The sequence below is a fragment of the Tupaia chinensis genome, unplaced genomic scaffold, assembly GCF_000334495.1.
Source record: "Tupaia chinensis unplaced genomic scaffold, TupChi_1.0 Scaffold000063_1, whole genome shotgun sequence".
Lineage (NCBI taxonomy): Eukaryota > Metazoa > Chordata > Mammalia > Scandentia > Tupaiidae > Tupaia > Tupaia belangeri.
In genome coordinates this window covers 1,358,737-1,379,338 of record NW_006159521.1, presented here as the reverse complement: position 1 = coordinate 1,379,338, position 20,602 = coordinate 1,358,737, and the positions used below count along the sequence as shown (strand labels likewise).

At 43.3% G+C, this 20,602-nt stretch overlaps 1 protein-coding gene across 9 annotated transcripts in view; it reads right to left on the bottom strand.

Annotated features, from left to right (window-relative positions):
* Positions 1-440: 440 nt before the first annotated feature.
* The window catches only part of CSNK1G1 (casein kinase 1 gamma 1), a 207,743-nt gene continuing 187,581 nt past the window's right edge, over positions 441-20,602 (bottom strand). For 4 of the 9 annotated variants that reach the window (XM_006141734.2, XM_006141737.2, XM_027765742.1 and 1 more), the window contains 2 exons: positions 10,076-10,182; positions 441-1,255 (listed from right to left, as the gene is read on the bottom strand). In XM_006141734.2, the coding sequence (XP_006141796.1) occupies positions 1,201-1,255; positions 10,076-10,182 (162 nt within the window). In that variant the 3' untranslated portion in view covers positions 441-1,200. Of the gene's footprint in view, positions 1,256-10,075; positions 10,183-11,347; positions 11,694-20,602 lie in introns of those variants that run through there. The other 5 variants (XR_333511.2, XR_333513.2, XR_001371436.2 and 2 more) reach the window with 4 other exon arrangements.

Genomic DNA, 20,602 nt, shown 5'->3' with positions numbered 1-20,602 from the left:
TGGGGGGGGGGGAAAAAAAACTTTAAGGTTTTTTTTTTTTTTTTTTTTTTTTTTTTTGTCAAGCATCTTCTTCTCTGGGATGAGCTGTCTCCTGGTCACAGTCCGGCTTGCTGGCTCATCCCATGTGCCGGAAAGCTCAGTTTTCAGAATGCAGGTGATAACGTCAAGAGGCTCTAGGAGAGACATTCTTCAGCAGCTGAGAAAATGAATGAGAATTCAAGTATGTTTCCTCGCCAACCTGAGTACCCTCAGAATGACGCAGAGTTTGGCTGTTTTCTCTTCTGGATGCTGCAGATCCCTCTTTCCACCGAGAATGTCTCCTGGGCCCACGTTCTCTCTGAATGGCTTGGCTGGCCCCATCCCCCTCAAAACAGAAAAAAGCAAAACCCTCGATATAACCAGACACAATATGCATCTGCCATGTTTTTCGTTTAAAGAAAAAACAAAACATAAAAACCCCGAAAAACTAAAAGTGCAATAAAGTCAGTTGTCTTTCCTTTGCTCAGAACTATCTGCATTGTCCGACTACCGCCTGGAGAAAAGAGTTCACTTGTCAAGAAAGCTAAGAACGCAACACGTGGGGACAGTAGACTGCAGATTTCTCACAGCTTGTGTCCTACAGTGTAACTTCACAGGAGAGAGGCTGGAAGGAACCTGAACCCCGTGGTCACCCGGGATGGAGGTTGCACAGGCACCGAGGAAGTGGAAGCCATACTGCCAGGCAGGCCTGGGCAGTCTGCCCTCTTCCTCCTACCTTCTTAGCCTCACCCCCAGCCTCTTGAGCTCCTTCTGCAGATGAAGCCTTTAGCTCACTAGCTTTTATGCTGGGGAGGAGTGAGGATGGGGAGAGAACCAGGAGTAAACGAAGGGGAAGGAAGAGAATAGTAGTCCTTGAGTTTTTGTGAATGACACCTTCACTGTAAACAATGGGAAGGACAGTCGACTAGGCAGCCCCAAGGGCAAGCAGTGGAGTTGCGGAGCTCTGGGACCTGCTCAGAGCCCAAGGCAGGTAGGATGGCCACTGACCCACTGGGCCCTGGCTGCTCGCACTGGCTCCTTCTGGGGGCATCTGTGTTCTTCTTTTTGGTTTGGATCTCCACCCGCCCCCACAGAGGAGTCCCTTCTAATGAGAAATGGCAGGAGCTGCAGGTGCAATCGAGTCAGAGTCCCCAGGGCCTGAGGACCCCTGGGAGGCACTGGTCACTTGTGGCGCTGAGTGGTCTTCTTCCTTTTCCTCTTAAAGAAACAGCAGCACCTGGAGCACAAGAACATTGCAAGTCAGTGTGAGAAGCCCGCTGCTTCCAACAGACTCCTGCCTGCCTCCCTCCGCTTGCTGCAGGGGAAAGCTTTCCCCCAGCACCCACCCCCTAGGACCGCCCACCATCTACAGTGCACACATCAGAAGCAGGGGGCAGTGTCTGCCAGGAAAGCCAAAAGAAACAGCTGCTTGGCTTCAATCTACAGTGACCCAACCTAGTGACAACACTACAGGCTACGCAGGGCTCAAACAGGCATTTATTTCCAGGAGGAGGATGAAAAAGGCTTCTCTCCGAGTCTAATACTCAAATGAAATGTCTCGCCTTTATCTAGAACCAAAGCTGGAGCTCCCTGGCACTGCACGAACAGCAGCCTGTACTGTCTGCTTCTTGATACTGAGGGCAAAATTCTTTATACAACTCCCTGGTCAGTGGATAGAGAGATTAAACTAAGGCAAACAAATCCTATGGAAATACGATGTCTGAAACTCTGGGAGGATCTCATGATGCTACCCTTGAAGGATTAAGGATTCTCTCCATCTCCCATCCCACCCCCGAGCCCACTAGCTACCTGGAATAGATAAGATATGCCATGACTCTAGTAAAAACTGAGTCCACATCTCTTAACTGAGACCAGTAAAGCCTCCCTTTTCATTCAGAGGGGACCAATGCCACAGTCCAGAAGCTGATCATCAGTAGGCCCTCTGATTGTAGGGTACTCCCCAACTTAGCTGTCTGAGACCACTGCTGCTGCAGCCCTGTTTAGAGCAGTTGAGGGCTCAAACAGGCATTTATTTCCAGGAGGAGGATGAAAAAGGCTTCTCTCCTAGTCTAATACTCAAATGAAATGTCTCGCCTTTATCTAGAACCAAAGCTGGAGCTCCCTGGCACTGCATGAACAGCAGCCTGTACTGTCTGCTTCTTGATACTGAGGGCAAAATTCTTTATACAACTCCCTGGTCAGTGCATAGAGAGATTAAACTAAGGCAAACAAATCCTATGGAAATACGATGTCTGAAACTCTGGGAGGATCTCATGATGCTACCCTTGAAGGATTAAGGATTCTCTCCATCTCCCATCCCACCCCCGAGCCCACTAGCTACCTGGAATAGATAAGATATGCCATGACTCTAGTAAAAACTGAGTCCACATCTCTTAACTGAGACCAGTAAAGCCTCCCTTTTCATTCAGAGGGGACCAATGCCACAGTCCAGAAGCTGATCATCAGTAGGCCCTCTGATTGTAGGGTACTCCCCAACTTAGCTGTCTGAGACCACTGCTGCTGCAGCCCTGTTTAGAGCAGTTGTCGGGGACTGGTCTCCATCCTCATGCTACCTCCTGGGAACAGCCACAGCCTGGCACATACCTAAGCCTGAGTGTCCCCTCCTCATTCCTGTCTATGGAAAAGAAAGTGCCATGCTTGCTCAGGAGTCCAGAACGGGGTGCTGAGGGCTGTGGCAAGGATGGTACGAAAGCTATGTCCTTTCCAGGAAGCTGATGCATGGGAAATGAGAATGTAAAGGACAGGAGGTGGCAGATGAATCAGAGATGCCAGATGATGGAGGGAGCAAAGTTGGAAATATAGCTTGAACTTGGTGGGCCCTCACAAAAACTTATTTCTAAGAAAGCTATCTTTGGGTCTCTTGTCTAATCCTTCCAGGTTTAATGCCAGGGATGTTAATACAGAAATGAGGAATTGCTGCTACTTTCCATATCCCTAAGTTCTTCACTCTAGTAAGAGTCTTCTTAGATGTTTGCCTTGGTATTCCTACATTCAATGGACTACTTATTAAAAACTTCTTACAGTGCAGAAACAAACATTTATGCAGACAATGATGGGCTTTAACTATTTCTGAATGAATCAAAAAAAGAAATTTTGCAACAGGATTTTCTTCTTCTTTTTTTGGGGGAGAGGTTTTTGCTATAGGGCGCGTGCAGTCACCAAAAAGAGACAGAAAGTGAGAAATCACCCCCCAGCAGGGATGGCCACACTTCAATCCTCTCTCCTCCATTCTCCTCTCGGGATCCTGGGCATGCATGTACACGCGCCCGGGCTGAATTTAAGCCACCGGGTCCGGGACTCGAACTGCAGTTGACTACATGGGAGTCCAGAGACATAGCTATTACACCAACTGCTGGTCCCAAAACAGGAGTTTCTTAATAGGGTAGTAAAAACTATTTTTTGGGTGCAGATACAGTCACTAACTAAAGTGTCATATGTATACGAAAATGAATAAATTCTTTTTTATTTTTTTAAAGGTTTTTGTCATTGGGTGTGTATGCTCGCTGGAAGGAGATGGAGAGAGACGCAAAGTGAGAAATCATCCCCCAGGGAAGATGGCCACTCTGCAATCCCTTCATTTTCCTCTCAGGATTTGGGAACACATGCACACATGTCTAGTATGAATTTCAAGCTACCGGGTTTGGGATCCACACCGTAGTTGGCCATTTAGGAACTCAGCACCTTAACCACCATGCCATCTGGCTCCCCCAACCCCCCCCCTTTTTTTTTAATTTTCCAGAGACGCAGAGAGGGATAATGAAAGGGAAAGTGAGAAAGCAACCCCCATGGGGAATGGTCAAGCCACGATCCCTTCTCCATTTCTCCTTCCTTTTGAGACTTTGGGTAAGCATGCATATACACATGCCTAGTGTTTTTTTCAAGTTGCCAGGTCTGGAACTCAAACCACGTGGTCAACCTTGTGGGATCCAGCCGCCTTAATCACTATGCCATGAGCTGGCCCTGAATATATTCTTTTAAATAAAAATGACCAATACTGTATGTGGGTGGGTGTTCTAAACAGGAGTTTGCTGTTCTCTGATCCTCCTATCTCAGCCTCCCAAGTAGATGGGACCACAGACATGTGCCACCATGTAGCTTTTTAGGGTGAGCTAGGAATCACACCTGGGCTTCCCATGTGGCCTCAGCCTGTTAAGCAGCAGCATCCAGCATGTGCTATTGAGACTGGGCCAACCAATGCTTTTGATTGTTTAAAATAGTCCTTGGTGAAAACACCAGGGAAGAGTTACAGAAAAAAATGGTCTTTTTTTCTGGACACATGCTTTTAGAAAGGGACATTTTCCAAGTTGAATGTCCTAAAATTAATACTAAAGGAGGCAAATTAAGTCTCATGGGAGCACCAATATCTCAGCAGACTTACTTGTTCTCCTAACTATGATGTGCATAGGCATTATTAACTTTAAAAAAATAAATTGCAAGAGGATGTGTATGCTCACCAGAGGGGGAGAAGGGAGTGAGAAAGCACCCTCAGTGGGCCATGGTCACGCTGCAACCTTCTACACCTCTTCCTCCTGTTGGGATTTTGGGCACACATGCACCCAGCGTGTTTCTCAAGCTGCTGAGTCCAAGACTTGAACTGCACAGTCAGACATGTGGGATCCAGTTGTCCCTACCACCAAGTCACAGGCTGACCTGGCATTAGTAACTTTTAAGTCAGTTTCTAATCTTATCCTTTTGGGAAGATGCTAAGATGATGATTTTGTGTTCTTAAATAAAAGCAGTAAAAATAAGTTTGCAATACTGTTTAGGTCCGACCTCCCCTATGGCAAGCCCTAAGCATTAATGCTTACAAGCATAATTCACTTGAGTAGAGAAGAATATAAGCTATATTTCAAGGAGAAACTGTGCTATTTTAAATTTAGAGCCCTAAATTAACTTTTGCTACTTACTATAGTTAAAGCTTTAGCAGTAGTAGAAGCTTTTTTTAGCTTTAATAGTTCAACCTATGACAAAGCCAGCCCCACGACCTGCTCTTCAACTCCTTGGTTCCTGCAGTACAACTAGCAACAGGCCCTGTTAAACTGAGTCCGACTCCAGATCAAGCCCACAGAATGACTCTCTACAGAGAGAATGAAGGCAGGTGATAAACCCTTCTTGGGTCTTAGGTTCTCTTCCAACTGATTCTTTGATTGTCTGCATGACTGGATGTTTGTAACACACTGGAATCTAAACTTGTCCAAGGCTCCTTGTACACACACCATCCGGTGTCCTTTCCTGGTCCCTGGCCCACTGCCCTCTTACTATTCTGCCTCTTTCCTTTGGTTAGTCCCTTGCTATGTTCCTCTTCTTCACCTATTTGTATACTCTTCTTTTGCTCTAAAAGAATTACTCAGCTCCTGCAGTATCCATTAAGTCTTCCTTGACCATCCCTGTCCATAGTGATTTCCTGTCCCTCATCCTCTCGAAGACTATAATAATAATAATGAAAGTGACCTGGAGAACTTGTTCTTTTATGTCTGTCTTATCTTCTAGCTAGATAGTCCCTAAGCTCTTTGGGGCGAACTTGGGATCCCCTAGGGTTCCAAGCACAGAGTTGGATGAGCACACAGTAGGTCCTCAAGTATTTGTAGTCAGGATCAGGTGACTAACACTTCACAGGAAAAAATAGATCATGACAATGTCAGATTACACAGACACATATTTGCGAAACTAGTAGGCCAAATGTACTACTTTTTGATACTCTAAGGTTACAAATTCTACTTCCATAAAGGTCAGTGATTATACATCTAGGTTTTCTTTTCTTTTTTTTCCATCTAGGTTTTCAAAACAGGGAAATCTGGCAATTTGGCTTAAACAATTCAGAAACTAGTACTCAACTGTCACTGAAGACAAATAGAGAAGCGTGGTAGTCGAAGGGCCTCGCATATTGTTACCATCACAAAATAGGGCCCCGCGTGTGCAGTCAATGTGAGAGTTATGATTCTAGGCTGCAACAGACCAACAAGTCCAGGAGCACCCACGAGGTCCTAAGAAGTGTCCAGGAAGGGCTGGGGATAACCCCATCTCATGGCAAGCATATTCCTCACCATACAGATTCTGTAGGGCTTCTTCCACATACTCCATGTGGTTCCTAATAAGAGCCATTAAAGAGCCTTCTCCAGGAGTGGAAAAGACAAACTCCAAAATCTCAATTAGCTGAGTCAGCCCTTAGCCCACTATACTCTCTTACAGGAATAAAGAAAAAGACAATAAACAAAAAACAAACAAACAAAACAATCCCCAAACTGACAACATCAAAAGGTCCATCTCTCCTGCAAGAAGGAGCTCTCCTCTGAGACTACTATATAGACATAGGAAGCAGTCCAGGGAATCAAAAAGAAAAGTCACAATTTTTTTCCAAAGCAGCCAATTTCCAGGTTAGAGACCAAGTTGCAGAATGTGAGATTATCTGGTAGCAACACTGTCCTTGTGGTTGTGAAGAAACACAACTGGTATTTAGCCACTATCAATAATATGGTAACCTTGTCCTCTAACCTCTGTCCCTCTTCCTGTAATAGTGTCTATTCATAGTAATTTGCAAGAAAATTCACTTAGCCGAAAATAAAGAGATAATCTTGGATACTGTGGGATACTGTTTTGGTAGGAGGAGGCAGTGATGAGGTGAGTTTGAAAAGCAGAGAAGGAATAGATTAATTCCTGGGTACAGGCCTGCCCCATCCCCACCTTGTGGCTCTAGTTCCCCAGTCAGGGTGGTTATGGCACAAGGAGGCAATATGGAAGCCATTCAATGTTCCTAAGGCATTTTGTTTGGCTTTGCCAATCCCAGCCTAGTCTGGTCCGCTCCCCTTGCATGTGGACTGGAGAGAGGGACTCACCACAGGTTGAGCATTTTCAGGCAGCTACAGAGTATGTAAAGAGAAAAACACAGAAAGGAAGAGAGAGAAAGAGATATTAGTCCACAGAGGTGAGATGGAAGCGACTCCCTGTGAGCCATGCAAACATGCAGGATGTGTCTGTGTTTAGTTTCTTCTTCTGTCAAGGTAGGTGAGTAGGCCAGGACATTTGGTCCCACATTAAAGTGGAGGGGCAGGAGCCTAAAAGGTGTCAAGGCGGGAGCTAGATCTCAGTGGAAAGGCAAAATAGGAGGAGCTGGTGGGAGCTCCACAATGGGCTTTCCTGGGCAACTTCCAGGATGGAAGCAGGAGAAGGAGCAGAATGACCCTGCGTGAGAGAACTCAATCAAGCACCACACAGAGCCTTTCGGGTTCCCACATGGGGTCCTGCTGAGCAACTAAGCCAATCCACAAGTACCTGAAGCTCCTGGCCTTCCAATAAGTCCATCCAACATGCCGCTCAAAGCAGCTAGCTCTTCCTCTAGACAGTGACAGGTTTAAGAGACACTACAGCAGAAAATGAACCACAGGGAGGAGGGTCACAGCTCTGGACTCAGGTCATCTTCCAGAGAAAGGTCTGAATCTTACTCTTACTAATTCTTGTAAGAAATGAGGTCCACATTTGTTAAGTTACAGCTAAAGTCTGGATAACAAAGAATTCTATGTTCTTACTATTACAAAAATCAATCAAAAAGCTACCTGCCTCACCTCCTTTTCAACCACACTCTAACGAGGACATGTATCCTACAGGTAGAAAACAAAGGAAGTCGGATGTTCACCTTATACACAGAACAGAAACCAAGACCTGCTATTTCTTTCTGCCTCTACACAAAACAAGCTGAGAAGGGAACCCAAAATCAAAAGCTTAGAAATGAAGATTTCACCTGGTCTCCTCAGTATTCAAGCAGTCTCAACATTGCCCCCTCCCCCCACAAGCAGGCATAAACAAGTGGCTTCACAGGGGTGTGCAATGAGGGGCTGCTTAGGATGCCTTCTGCTTCTCTAGCTGTGAACTCTTCCCCATGAAAACAATCAAGCAGATGGACACACAGCCACTGCTTCCCTGCCCCACTCACATTGAAGGCTGGGCCCTGACAGCTCCCTGGGCAGCTCATGGGACCACGGGGGAATTGGCACACAACATGCCCTAAGCCAGGAGCCTCCCGATAGCATCTGGCCAAATATAATTGCTCCCTCTGGTTTCCACATCTTTCAGAAAGCCCACACCTGGAGCTGGTGGCCAGGAGGCACCTTTGGTAAGTGGGAAGCCTTTAAACTCTCTTTACATTCTGGAGTATAGATTATTCCAGAGCAGAATACACCAGATCTCTGTGTGAATGACCCCGTCTTACACAAAGGACACAAACACTACACTCACACATACAGTTTAGTATACATTTACCAAAATGAAACGAGATGAATGGGTCCAAAAAGGCGAACTCGTACAGGGTATAAGATTAAAGTTCACTCATTCTCAGTATTCACAATATACGATTAACTCCAGAGCTAAACTTCTAGCTTCAAAGTAATATCCACAAAGGCAAATTGGGAGCAGGGTCAGGTAAGAGCGGGAATGGTCATCTTCCAAGCCCAGACAATGTCTGGACGAGACAGTGCCTAGTGTAGGAGTTCCCAACCTTAGATACACATTGGAATTACCTAAATTTTATAAAAATTCTTGGTGCTCAGGCCACACCTCGACAAATTAAATCAGAATCTGTGTGGACCAGGCTCAGGCATCTCTAACATGCCCCAGGCGACTCCAATGTGCAGGCAAGGCTGGGAGTCCAGAGAGTTAAGAGTATTACATTATTTGGGAGAATGTAGTTTTTCATGGAAACAAACAAAGAAACCGAATTTCCATTCAAATCTCGTCTCAGAGAATAGAGAGCATGTTTTCTTACCAAGAATGGTCTCCTCCTGGCATCTCCTCCTGCCCCCACCTCCGGCCTCCTATGTGCCAGGAAGGGGAAGAGCATCTGACGCTGCTGACAGTTAGCAAGGGCTCAGTAGGAGGGTCCACATCACCCTCAGTGGTGTCTTATCTATTGGGTAGGAATCCTTGAGCCCTAGCTTTCCAGAGAAAGGACCTCTTGAAGGCACAGTAAGCTCATCAGAAAGATGGACAGGAGAGCAGGCAAGGGGGCCCACCATGCGAAGTGAATCCAGAAGGAAGAACAACACGGGTCTCAGCTGGCCTCTCACTGACTTCTACCCTAGGTGTGAGCAGGTTCTGCCTTGTACTTGGGCTACTGAGGGGCTCAAGAAACCACTTAGGGCATAGTACCATTATAAACAAGAGGCCTGCCTCAGAGAACAAGCTCCTCAGAAGTCCAGAAGGTCCTTAAAGGGCTTATGAAAAAGGTCAGCCCCACTGAGGTTGACAGCAGTTACTGAGTCGTGGTGCCTATCTCTTCCTACCTGTCTTCTTGGAGTTTGAACCTAGATCTGAGTTTGGGATAGGGCAAAGAAAAAAGAAGTGGAAGAAATGCTGCTTTTGCAGCAGAATTGGTAGTTATTTCACCTTCCACCCCAGATTCTAAGAGTTTAAACACAGACCATGCAGAGAGCACCACAGGGTGGGAATATGGCGGGCAACACACACATGCAAGAGAAGCAAAAAAGGGTGTGGGCAAGCTTCCTAGCTCTCTTGGGATTGGTATGACTTCCTCTCCTTCCCAGGACTCTCTCACTCCCAGGAGCAGAATATTTTTCCTGCCTGACTTATTTAGTCTCTCTCAGTACAGAATCATCTGAGAGACAACTGGCCCTGAAATCCTTATCCCAGGCCTATTCACCCAAAGTTCTTAGCCAACAACTGGCTAATGCTACTCAGCATGACCTATGGCTTAACACATTTTTCTCTGCACCCCAAAAGGAGCAAGAAGTTCTAGGGCCCCAAGAGGCACAAAGTCACTATATGTTGTAGCCCTTGTAATATGATTCTTCTAGTTCACCACGTTCTTTGCCCCATGAGCATTAGAAAAATGTGGTCGCCTTCCCAGAAATCATAGCTAAAGGGGGCAGTAGCAGCCTTAAGGTACCATGCAAAAAATAAAATGGCCAAAGGAAGAAAGCTATGGACACAAGCATAAGGAATCCAGTCTGAGATGAGCAGCACACGGAGAAGAGACAGAAGATTTTTCAACCCATGACTCAAGAGCCCCCTTGAAAGATGAACGTACTTTGCTTCCTCCACTACCTCCACCTCGGCATGAGCTGTGATTGGTGCGATGGAGTGGGCTCCCGTAGGGTCATCAACATTCAGCTCTCCGTTGGTCGAGCTAACAACCTGAAACAGAAAACAGAATTTGACAGGCACCATGTAACAGACGCCACCTTCCAGCACCAGAGAGAGGCACTACGGGAGAGCTAGTCTCTAGCTAAGGCATAGCCAGGAAGTGTCTGGAATGTTTGTTTTCCTGGGTTAAACGGCCGACTATTCTAGTTGAGGGAAGGTTTTCCACCCAAGACCATGTAAGAACACTATCTAAACTCAATGATGATGATGATGACCTCCACACGGAGTGCTTACTCAGTGTCAGGAACTCTGCTACATTGTGTGTGTGTGTATGTGTGTGTGTGCATGCATACAAGCATGTATGCAAATTTAATCCTCACAAAAACTTATGAAATAGGCCAAGTTAGTCTCTTATCACAAGTGAAAACACTAAGAAATGGCAAATGGCTTATCTAAGGTTTAGAGCTAGGGTCTAAATTTCTGTGGACTTCCACAGAAATTTGTTAGAAACAGAAGGTCTTTCCTATAAAATTAAAAATAAATGCACAACTGACTTCTAAAGGCAAAATCCCTTTGTTCTTTTGAACATTACAGGTAAATTCTACTCCTCAGTTAATTATAATTTTTTTGGACAGGTTTTTACTATAGGGCACTTGCGCTCGCCAGTAAGACAGAGAGAGACAGGAAGCAAGAAATCACCCCCCAGGGGGGATGGCCACGCCGCAATCCCTTCTCCTCCATTCTCTTCTCAGGATCCTGGGCATGCGTGTACTTGCGCCTGGCGTGAGTTTAAACCACTGGGTCTGGGATTCGAACTGCGTTCGATTACATGGGAGTCCAGCGACATAGCCATTATGCCAACTGCTGGTCCTCATTATGCTATAATTATATAGACTCACTGACAATGTTTTAAAAAAAGAAAGTCAAAAGTGGGCACCAGAAACTTAAAAAGAAACATTTTCCAGAGGGTATGTGTGCTCGCTAGAGAGAGAGAGAAAGGGAGAGAGAAAAAGCATTCCCCAGTGGGGAGTGGTCACACCACAATTTCTTCTCCTTCATCTCTCCATCCTGTTGGGATTTGGGGCACACACACCCATCATACTTTTCAGGTCACTGGTCCAGGATTTGAATTGCTTGACTGGCCATGTAGGATCTGGCTTCCTTAACCACTAGACCATGGGGCCGGTCCCCAAAAAACTATTAATAATCACACTCTCCTTCAGAAATTTCTTCATGGTCTTGGCCACTGGTGTGAAAAACAAGACTGCCATATCCTCTTTGATGAGAGGGAAGACGGTAAGGAAACACTTTCCCTTGGAAAACCAGTTCAACGACCTTTATTTCAGGTTCACTGTCATCCCACTTCTCACTGATGGTCCCAGAACTGTAAGTGAAGGCTCTCACTCCTGCCATCTGGTTAATGTGGACCCGATCAGGCTTCTCTTGCTTGTGTAGCTGCTTCTGCCACCTGGTTTCATTTCCAGCACATGATTCCTGCTTATGTGGGTGCTGGGGAGTGGGAAAAGGGACCCCGCTGGATAAACCACTCTGCTGTTAAAGACCTTGGTTGAAACATGGGAGAGAACCACAAAATAGATAAATGGTTCAGATATCATATGCCCTCTTTAATCATTTCATCTATCTGAGACAGTTCCTTACACATTGATGTAAGAATTACACAAGAAAATATATGAGGCAGTGACACCTGGTACACAACAGGAGAGGTGGCACAGATGGTAAGAACTGGGCCCTGGTGTCAGCTCGTCCTGGGTCTGAACCAGGCTCTACATTTACATGCTGGGGGTCCTTGGGCAAACTCCTCAATCCTTCTGTGTCTGAGCTTTCTAATCTGTAAAGTGGGTAAAGAAGGCTGTTAATCTAATGGGGTTACTGTGCAGAAAATGCACAGAGAGCACAGCCCAGTGACAAGGTATGGGGAATGGCTCAGTAATTGTTCATCTTCCTGTCATCCTCCCTCCATAAAGGCTTATTCCTACCAGCCTCTACACTGGGGGCCTCACCGCAGTTAATCCACAAAAATTTCCTGAATAGTCATGAAGAGGGAGGTGGGAGGAAACATTTACTATAAGCACCCTTTGGGGCAATAAGGTAAACACTACTAGATACCACTACTTCTAATCCTAATAAATTATTATTTTTCTTATTAATAACACATGCTTATAAAAAAGTAAATAATGCTGTGTGGTTAGTGGAGAAACCTCTAACATTAAATCTGGACTGCTCTGAAGAAGACCCAAATTTCTACTGGTGACTAAATTTAGCATCTCTGATGGGTGGAAGAACCTAACCTTGACAATAGATAACTACACAACATAGTATTCTTGCCAAAACAAAAACAAAAACAAAATGGTTTTTATCACAATCTAATCATGATGATAGAAAGATTACACATGTACAAAATATGAGCTATTCCATAGGACAACTCATCTGGACTTCTCAAAAAAGACTGTGTCTTAGAAAAATCTTTTTTTTTTTTTAAGACAGAGGGTAAAAGCAATTAAAAGAGACTATGACGTAACAGCCAATGTAATGCATAAACATTGATTAGATCCTAGACACTGTAAAATTAATGTTTGAGACAACTGGAATTGGGGAAAATGGGAAAAGGACTCTGTATTAGACATTATGAAATTATTAATTTTTTAGCTACAACAATGGTGTAACTGGTTACTTGACAGAATGCCTTTGTACTTAGGAGATGCAGGCTGAAGTATTTTGGAAGGTCTAATGATGTCTGACACTTTCAAAGGCTTTGTCAAGCAAACCCACATATACACTTGCTTTCATGCACAGAATTAAAGCAAATGTGGCAACATCTTAATAATTTGTTAATCTAAGTTAAGGATATACAGAAGTTGGGAACCAGCAGTTAGCGTACTGGCTATGTCACTGGGCTCCCACGTAGTCGACCGCAGTTCGCATCCCAGACCCGGTGACTTAAAACTCACGCCAGGCGCGTGTGCGTGTGTGGCCAAGATCCCAAGAGGAGAATGGAGGAGAAGGGATTGCGGCGTGACCATCCCCTCTGGGGGATGATTTCTTGCTTTCTGTCTGTCTCTCTCTGTCTGTCTGGCGAGTGCACGCACCCTATAGCGAAAACCTCTCCAAAAAAAAAAAAAATATATATATATATATACAGAAGTTCACTGCATTTTCCACCCAACCTTTTCATAGATTTGAATATTTCAAGGACCAGCCAGTATTGTGGTGGTTAAGGCAGCTGGATCCCCACATAGCCAACTGTGAAGGTTGAGTCTTGGACCCAGCAGCTTGAAAAACATGCTGGGTGTATGGGTGTGGATGCCCAAAATCCTAAAAGAAGAATGGAGAAGGGACTGCAGTGTGGCCATCCCCTCCAAGAATGCTTTCTCATTTTCTCTCTCTCTGGTGAACACATAAGTTCAATAGCAAAATTACAACAAAAAAATAAAGGCAGGGAGAAAATTTCAAGACAAAAAGCTAGGGAAAGGGGCCAGCAGGTAGCGTGGTAGTTAGGGTGCTGGACTCCCACCTGATCAACCAAGGTTCAAGTCCAAGACCCAGTGCCTTGAAACTCATGCTAGTCACATTTGAGTATGTGCCCAAAGTCCTGAGAGGAGAATGAAGGAGAGGGACTGCAGCATGGCCATCCCCCTCTGGGGTATGATTTCTCACTTTTGCTCTCTCTGTATCTCTCTAGTGAGTATACATGCCCTATGGCAAAAACTTTTAGGAAAAAAAAAAGCTAGGGAAAAACTGCAAAAAGTTGAGGAGAGAGAGTTTATAGGTTGGAAAGCCATAGCTCCTCATCTAATGCTGTCCTGCCTGCCTGCTAACTTTTTCATTCTTACATTTGCTTCTTGTGGACACACTAGTGATAATGCTGCTAAATTCTTTCTGTGAGCCCAAGAGCTACAGAAGAAATCATAGTAAGTTTCTCAATGAGCAATTCACAAAATGGACAAATGTTACATGAAACGTCATGGCTTCTACTGACATGAACAAAGCAGCAGTAAGCATCACCATTGAGAATTACCTGGTGACTTTGGGTCATGGTGTTTGCATATGATATTTCATATGCCTCATACTTTTTACCTTCTCCTCGCTAAGAACTGCCAAGGTGGCCCATAAGCAATGTCTCTGGGCAATCTAAGGAAGAGGTCTTCCACCTTTTACAGTCTAGACATCTTGCTTTTTATCAATGAACATCTCAAATGAATCAGGTATAAATGGAAACCCTCCCACAGTCCTCTACCTTTAAACTTAACTGCATCTAAAACACATCTGAGAATCAATGGCTACAAACTGGAGCCTTTATAGCATCTACGTAATTATTTCAGGTTGGAGGTACAGTTTGCTGAAGCCTTGCACTTGTGGCTAAAGAGATGCATTCTAGACCTAGCTCTACCACCACCGTCTTCTCGGAGCCCTGCCCTCTGACTCTGTAAAAACAGGGCAATAACCTTATTCCTGTCTGTATCCTAGTTACTATGTCAGTTCAGTACAATGACCTCTAGGGAGAAGATGTGAAAACCTGTGAAGAATGTAAAGAATTACTGATATTTTAAAGAATATCACTATTATACTTTTCCTATTGAAATTTTATTATAACTCCATTAAAAAAATAAGATGTATATAACCTAGAATACTGACATTTATTTTGCTGTTATCACTAATGAAATGAATCCAACAGTCTTCTGGCTGTACCACATGAGACCCAAATAGTATCCTATAAATTGTCCCTGAGAAAGACTAAAAAGTACTATTATGACCTTTACATTGGTAATATCCCTTCTAGGAGTCTCAAAATTTTTAGTTGATAGTCCCATTTTTCTTTTCTTTCCTTTCTTTTTTTTTTTTTTTGGAGAGGTTTTTGCTATAGGGCGCTTGTGCTTGCCAGAAAGACAGAGAGAAACAGACAGAAAGCGAGAAATCACCCCCTAGGGGGGATGGCCATGCCGCAATCCCTTCTCCTCCATTCTCCTCAAGATCTTGGGCACACATGCACACGTGCCTGGTGTGAGTTTAAGCCTCCAGATCTGGGACCTGAACCATGGTCAACTACATGGGAGTGCAGCAAAATAGCCATTATGCCAACTGCTGGTTCTGGATAATCCCATTTTTCAAAATGTCACTGAAAGAAAAAAATCAGAGCTGTGTGCCAAGGGAAACAGTACTGTAGTGGTATGTCAATCTTCTTTCTTTTTAAAGTTTTTCTTTCTTTCATCAGACACATATATTCAACAGAGTCTCATGCCACGATGCTCCCTAGTCATTCAGCCAGCCAGGATCATGGGTACGTGCATGTGCCTGACATGTACAGGTCAACCTGGGAATAAACCCTGATCTTCCACGTGGCTTCGAGTGTTACACTACTGCTGCACCACTGCCAGTGGGGCCAAGCTGGGACATTATCCCTAAGTCTTGCATCCTTTTTCTTGGTGATAGATGTTCCTAGAAATTCCCTCTATAGTATATTCTACAGAATTTAGAGTAATCTTTTTGGAAGATAAAAATATATTTTTTCTTGAATTTAGGCTTTCCATATGAATAAAATGTGTAGAAATACTCAACATGGAGACACGGGGGTCTGCCATTACCCGGGTTGGAATAGGAGTGTCCATGGGCCTCATCAGATCAAGCTTTTCATCTAGGCATTCTGCACTCCCTTCCAGGGTCATGGTATCTAAAGTTCATCTGGGTTAGGACAAGCATGATTTCACAGTACCTCTGGGAAATGAGACAACTCAAAAACATGTGGACATCTGTTAGATGGAAAGGTGCTAGGAAGGTATTGTTGATTTGGTTTGTAAAAAAAGCAGTCTTTATAAGTTTACAAAAATTGGGCCTAATAACAGTATAAACCCAAAGAGGTAGATGTACCAAGAGCAGCAGAGTTTAATATAATACACGGTGAGCATCCTTAACCTAATCCAAAAATTCAGAATTTGAAATGCTCTAAAATTTGAAACTTTTTGACAGCCATGTGATAGCACAAGCAGAAAACTTCATACTTGACCTTATGTAATGAGTCGCAGTCAAAATGCTGCATACAAAAAACAACTTCAGGCTATGTATATAAGGTGCATACAAAACATAGATGAATTTTGTGTTCAGACTCTAGATAACTCATCACATATATGTAAAATTAAAAAAAAAACCTGCAAAATCCAGAACACGTCTGGATTTTGGACAAGATATACTCAACCTATAGGTAAATGTATTAATTGTCTGTCCTTTATCCAAATACCAAGAAAACTGGTAGAACTTAAGCTTATAAGGAATAAGAGGCTTCATTTTTCAAAAGTGCTGCTATGGCTGCTCTAATTGGCTCCAATTTTAATAAAAAAGATACTACCTCGCATTGGATACTAGGAAGCACTGCTCAAATGAGTACCCCTGTATTCACAACTCTGATAAACTCAATTGTCTGCATAAGCATGAGTGGGAGTCATTTTCCTTTTAAAACTGCTTATATGTGTTTTTCACTAATTCCAAAGGAAGCATGCTTATTATTTTAAAAATAAGAACATTAAAAAGGCAACATAAGGGCCTGGCAGGTGGTGTGGTGGATAAAGGTGCTGGACTCCCACATGGTTGACCATGGTTTGAGTCCCAGACCTGGTGGCTTGTTTTCTCACTTTTTCTTTCTCACTCTTTCTCTGGCCAAATTAAATAATAATAATTAATAAAGTTAAATAATTTTTTTTTTAAAAAGATAACATTAAAGTGTGAGTTTCATGGGTGGACCCATAGCTCAGAATAAGGGAGCCAACTGCTGGTTGGCAAACTGTGGTTCAAATCTTAGCCCCTGTGGCTTGAAAGACACACCAGGGGCATGTGCACACATACTCAAAATCAAATGGGAAGGAGAAATGAAGGGAAAAGGACTGCAGCATGATCATGCCTCACTGGGGGTGCTTTCTACCTTTCTTTCTCTCTAGTGAGTGCACACACCCTCTAGCAGTTAAGAAAAAAAAAAAAAAAAGTGCAAGTTTCCAGCAATATCATCACATGGATGTGACTAGTAGGAAATGTGGTACATATTCCACTAGAGCAAGGGCTGGCAAAGTATTTCCATAACGGTAAATGCTTTAGGTCTTGAAAGCCAGACATGTTTGGTAAAATTACTGGGTTGTGGGAAAAGTCATGATGAATTTTTGCATAGAAAAATACATCATGATTTTCCCAATATTTAACCCTGACATTACAGCTGAGAGAAGTCACAAACAATATGTAAAGAAACAAACAAATGAGGTTGTGTTCTAACAAAACTTCATTTACAAAAACAGGCAGAGCATGGGATCTGGCCTCCTGGTTGTGTGTGCCTACTCCTACCCTACACATAGTGTCTTTATTTTCTGCATACACTAGTGTGTATGTGTGTGTGTGTATTCTCATATATGGAATATTATTTTCATATGTGAAAATAAACAAAAATGGAGTAAAATTTTACATACTATATTGGAACTTGTTTTTGTTTTGTTTTGTTTTGTTTTTTGAATGTTTGCTATAGGGGATGTGCACTTGCCAGAGACAGATAAGAGAGCGTGAGAAAGCACTCTCCTTGAGTGGGAGGCGGCAAAACACAATCCCTTCTCCTCCATTCTCTTCTCGGGATTTTAGGTATGCATGTGCATGTACCTGGCATGTCTACTTCTTTCTTAAAATAATTATTTTATTTAACTTTATTTATTTATTTATTTTATTTTGACTGGGGCGGAGGGGAGGGGTAGTCAAAAAGCAAGCCACCAGGTCCAGGACTCAAACCATGGTCAGCCATGTGGGAGTCCAGCACCTTTAATCACCATGTTACCTGCTGGCCCTGGCATGTCTTTTTTCAAAAAATTATTTATTTTGTTATATTTTATTATTATTCAGTTTCACCACAGAGAGACAGAAAGCATGAGAAAGAGAGAGAGAGAGAGTGAGAAAGCAAGCTGCTAAGTCTGGGATTTGAACCATGGTTGGCCAGGTGGGAGTCCAGTGCCTTCACCACCACACCACCTGTAGGCTCTCCTGGCATGTCTTTTAAGCTACCAGGTCTAGTACTTGAACCGCACAGCCAGCCATGTGGGATCCAGCTGCCTTAACAACCAAGCAACCAGCTGGCCAAGAAACTTGCTTTTTTCATAAGATATCTTGGATGTTTCCCTATGACAACCAACTCAACTGTATGAAGTATTATATTTGTTTACTTAATGCTGAACTGATGAACATATAGTTGCTTATGTTTTTTTTGGATTATAAATAAGTTAGTAATAAACATTCCAGACCTGCACTGTCTAACCTAACAGCTACTAGCCACAGGTGGCTACTGAAATGGAACCATCCCTTACCTTTACTTTAAAAGGTAAAGTATGCCATCAATATTTTTACACTGACTACATGTTGAACCATTTCAGATCTACTGGGTGAATATAAATATATTATTAAAAGTAATGTCTTTTTTTTAAAGTTTGCTATAGGGTATATGTGCTTGCTGGATGAAGGGAGGGAGGGAGAGGGAAAGGAGAGAGAGAGAGAGAGAGAGAGAGGGAGAAAGTGAGAAAGCACCCTCCGTGCGGGAGGGGATGGCAACCTGCAGTTCCTTCTATCCATTCTCCTCTTAGGGTTTTGGGCATACACATGCATATGCCCAGAGTGCATTTCAAGCTATCAGATGCGAGACTTGAACCATGACAGTTGGCCATGTGGGACCCAGCTGCTTTAACCACAATGCCATCAGCTAACCATCATCTATTCTGTTTAGTGTGGCCATTATAAAATTTAAAATGATCAATATCATTCATTTCTTTCAAAAAGCACTGCTCTAGAACGTGTATTTTCAGGAACTATCCATTTGTGAAGGACATTTATCTGATACTGGATTTACTGGATCAAAAGAGTAGATATTTAAGTTTTTTATTTTCCAGAGATTTTTGCTCTAAGGATGTGTACGCTCACCAGAGAGAGACAGACAGACAGACACAGAAAGCAAGAAATCACCCCCAGGGGGTATAGCCGTGCTACGATCCCTTCTCCATTCTCCTCTCGGGATTTTGGGCACGCACACACACGCACCCGGGTGTGAGTTTGCAGCTGCTGGGTCTGGGACTCAAACTGCATTTGGCCATGTGGGAGTCCAGCAACATAACCATTACTCCATCTGCTTGTCCTGATATTTAAAATTTTAACAGATGTTGTTAATTTCCTTCCAAAACAGTTACAATTTACATTGTGTAAAAGTGGATGGACAGGCTGGTGTCACTAAATATACATTTCTGCCATCAGAATTGGTGATATGCATTCTAATACATACATTAGAGACTAATGTCTATTTTAAATAGCTAGCTTAAAAACAAAGTTTTCTATAGGGCATGTATACTTGCCAGATAGAGTAAGAGACAGAAAGTGAGAAAGCATCCTCCAGAGGGATGCTCACACTACAATCCCTTCTCCTCCATTCTCTTCTCAGGACTTTGGGTAAGCATGTACATGCCCCTGGCATGTTCCTCAAACCATGGGGTCTGGGACAGGCTGCCCCAACCACCATGATATAGGCTAGCCTAGATTTTACTTTTGTCAAAGTTTTATCAGCATATTACATAAAAGAATAAAATATTTTTACAAGGATTGCCAGGAAAAACAGTAATCTTTCTGAGACCCCACCTTTTCCCCTCCTTCAAAGTAACATGCATCTTGATATTTTCATTTTTAGCTATTACAATTCATTTTTAGGTATTATTTTAGGTATCTTTTTTTAAAAAATAAAAGACTTAATTAATTAATTATTTTTTCACCTGCTGGAGTCATGGGGGTGGGGTGAGAAAACAAGTCACCAGGTCTAGGACTTGAACCATAGCCAGACATGTGGGAATCCAGTGCCCCAACCACGATGCCACTTGCTGGCCCCTATTTTATGCAACTTTTCTTTCTATCCGCTATTCTTTCATTATAGTGTATAGTGTAATTCTGATTAAATCAACCCCTTTTAAAAATTATTTTATTTATTTACTTGTTTTTTCAAGTTTGTGAGAAATCAAGTCACCAAGTCTGGGACTCGAACCATGGTCAGTCATGTGGGAGTCCAGTGCCTTAGCCATCATGCCACCTGCTGGCCCTCTAGATCACTGTTTAGCATTTACATTATGACTATGAAAAGCTATTTACAGGTCAGCCAGGAGACATGGTGGTTGGGGTGGCTGGATTCCACACAGCCAACTATCAGACCTGGTTGCTTGAGAAACATGTGAGGTACATCTGTGCATGCCTAGAATCTCAAGAGGAGAATGGAGAAGAGATTGTGGCCCAGTCATCCTCTAGAGGATGCTTTCTCACTTTCCCTGTCTTTCTCCAGTGAGTACACACACCCTATAACAAACAAACAAAAAGCTATTTACAACTGAGCTATGGAGTGTACCTTAATGTGGTTATCATTCCTTGTAATTTTGTTCTCCTTGGAATTAATAATTTCTTCCCTCCCTCTTTC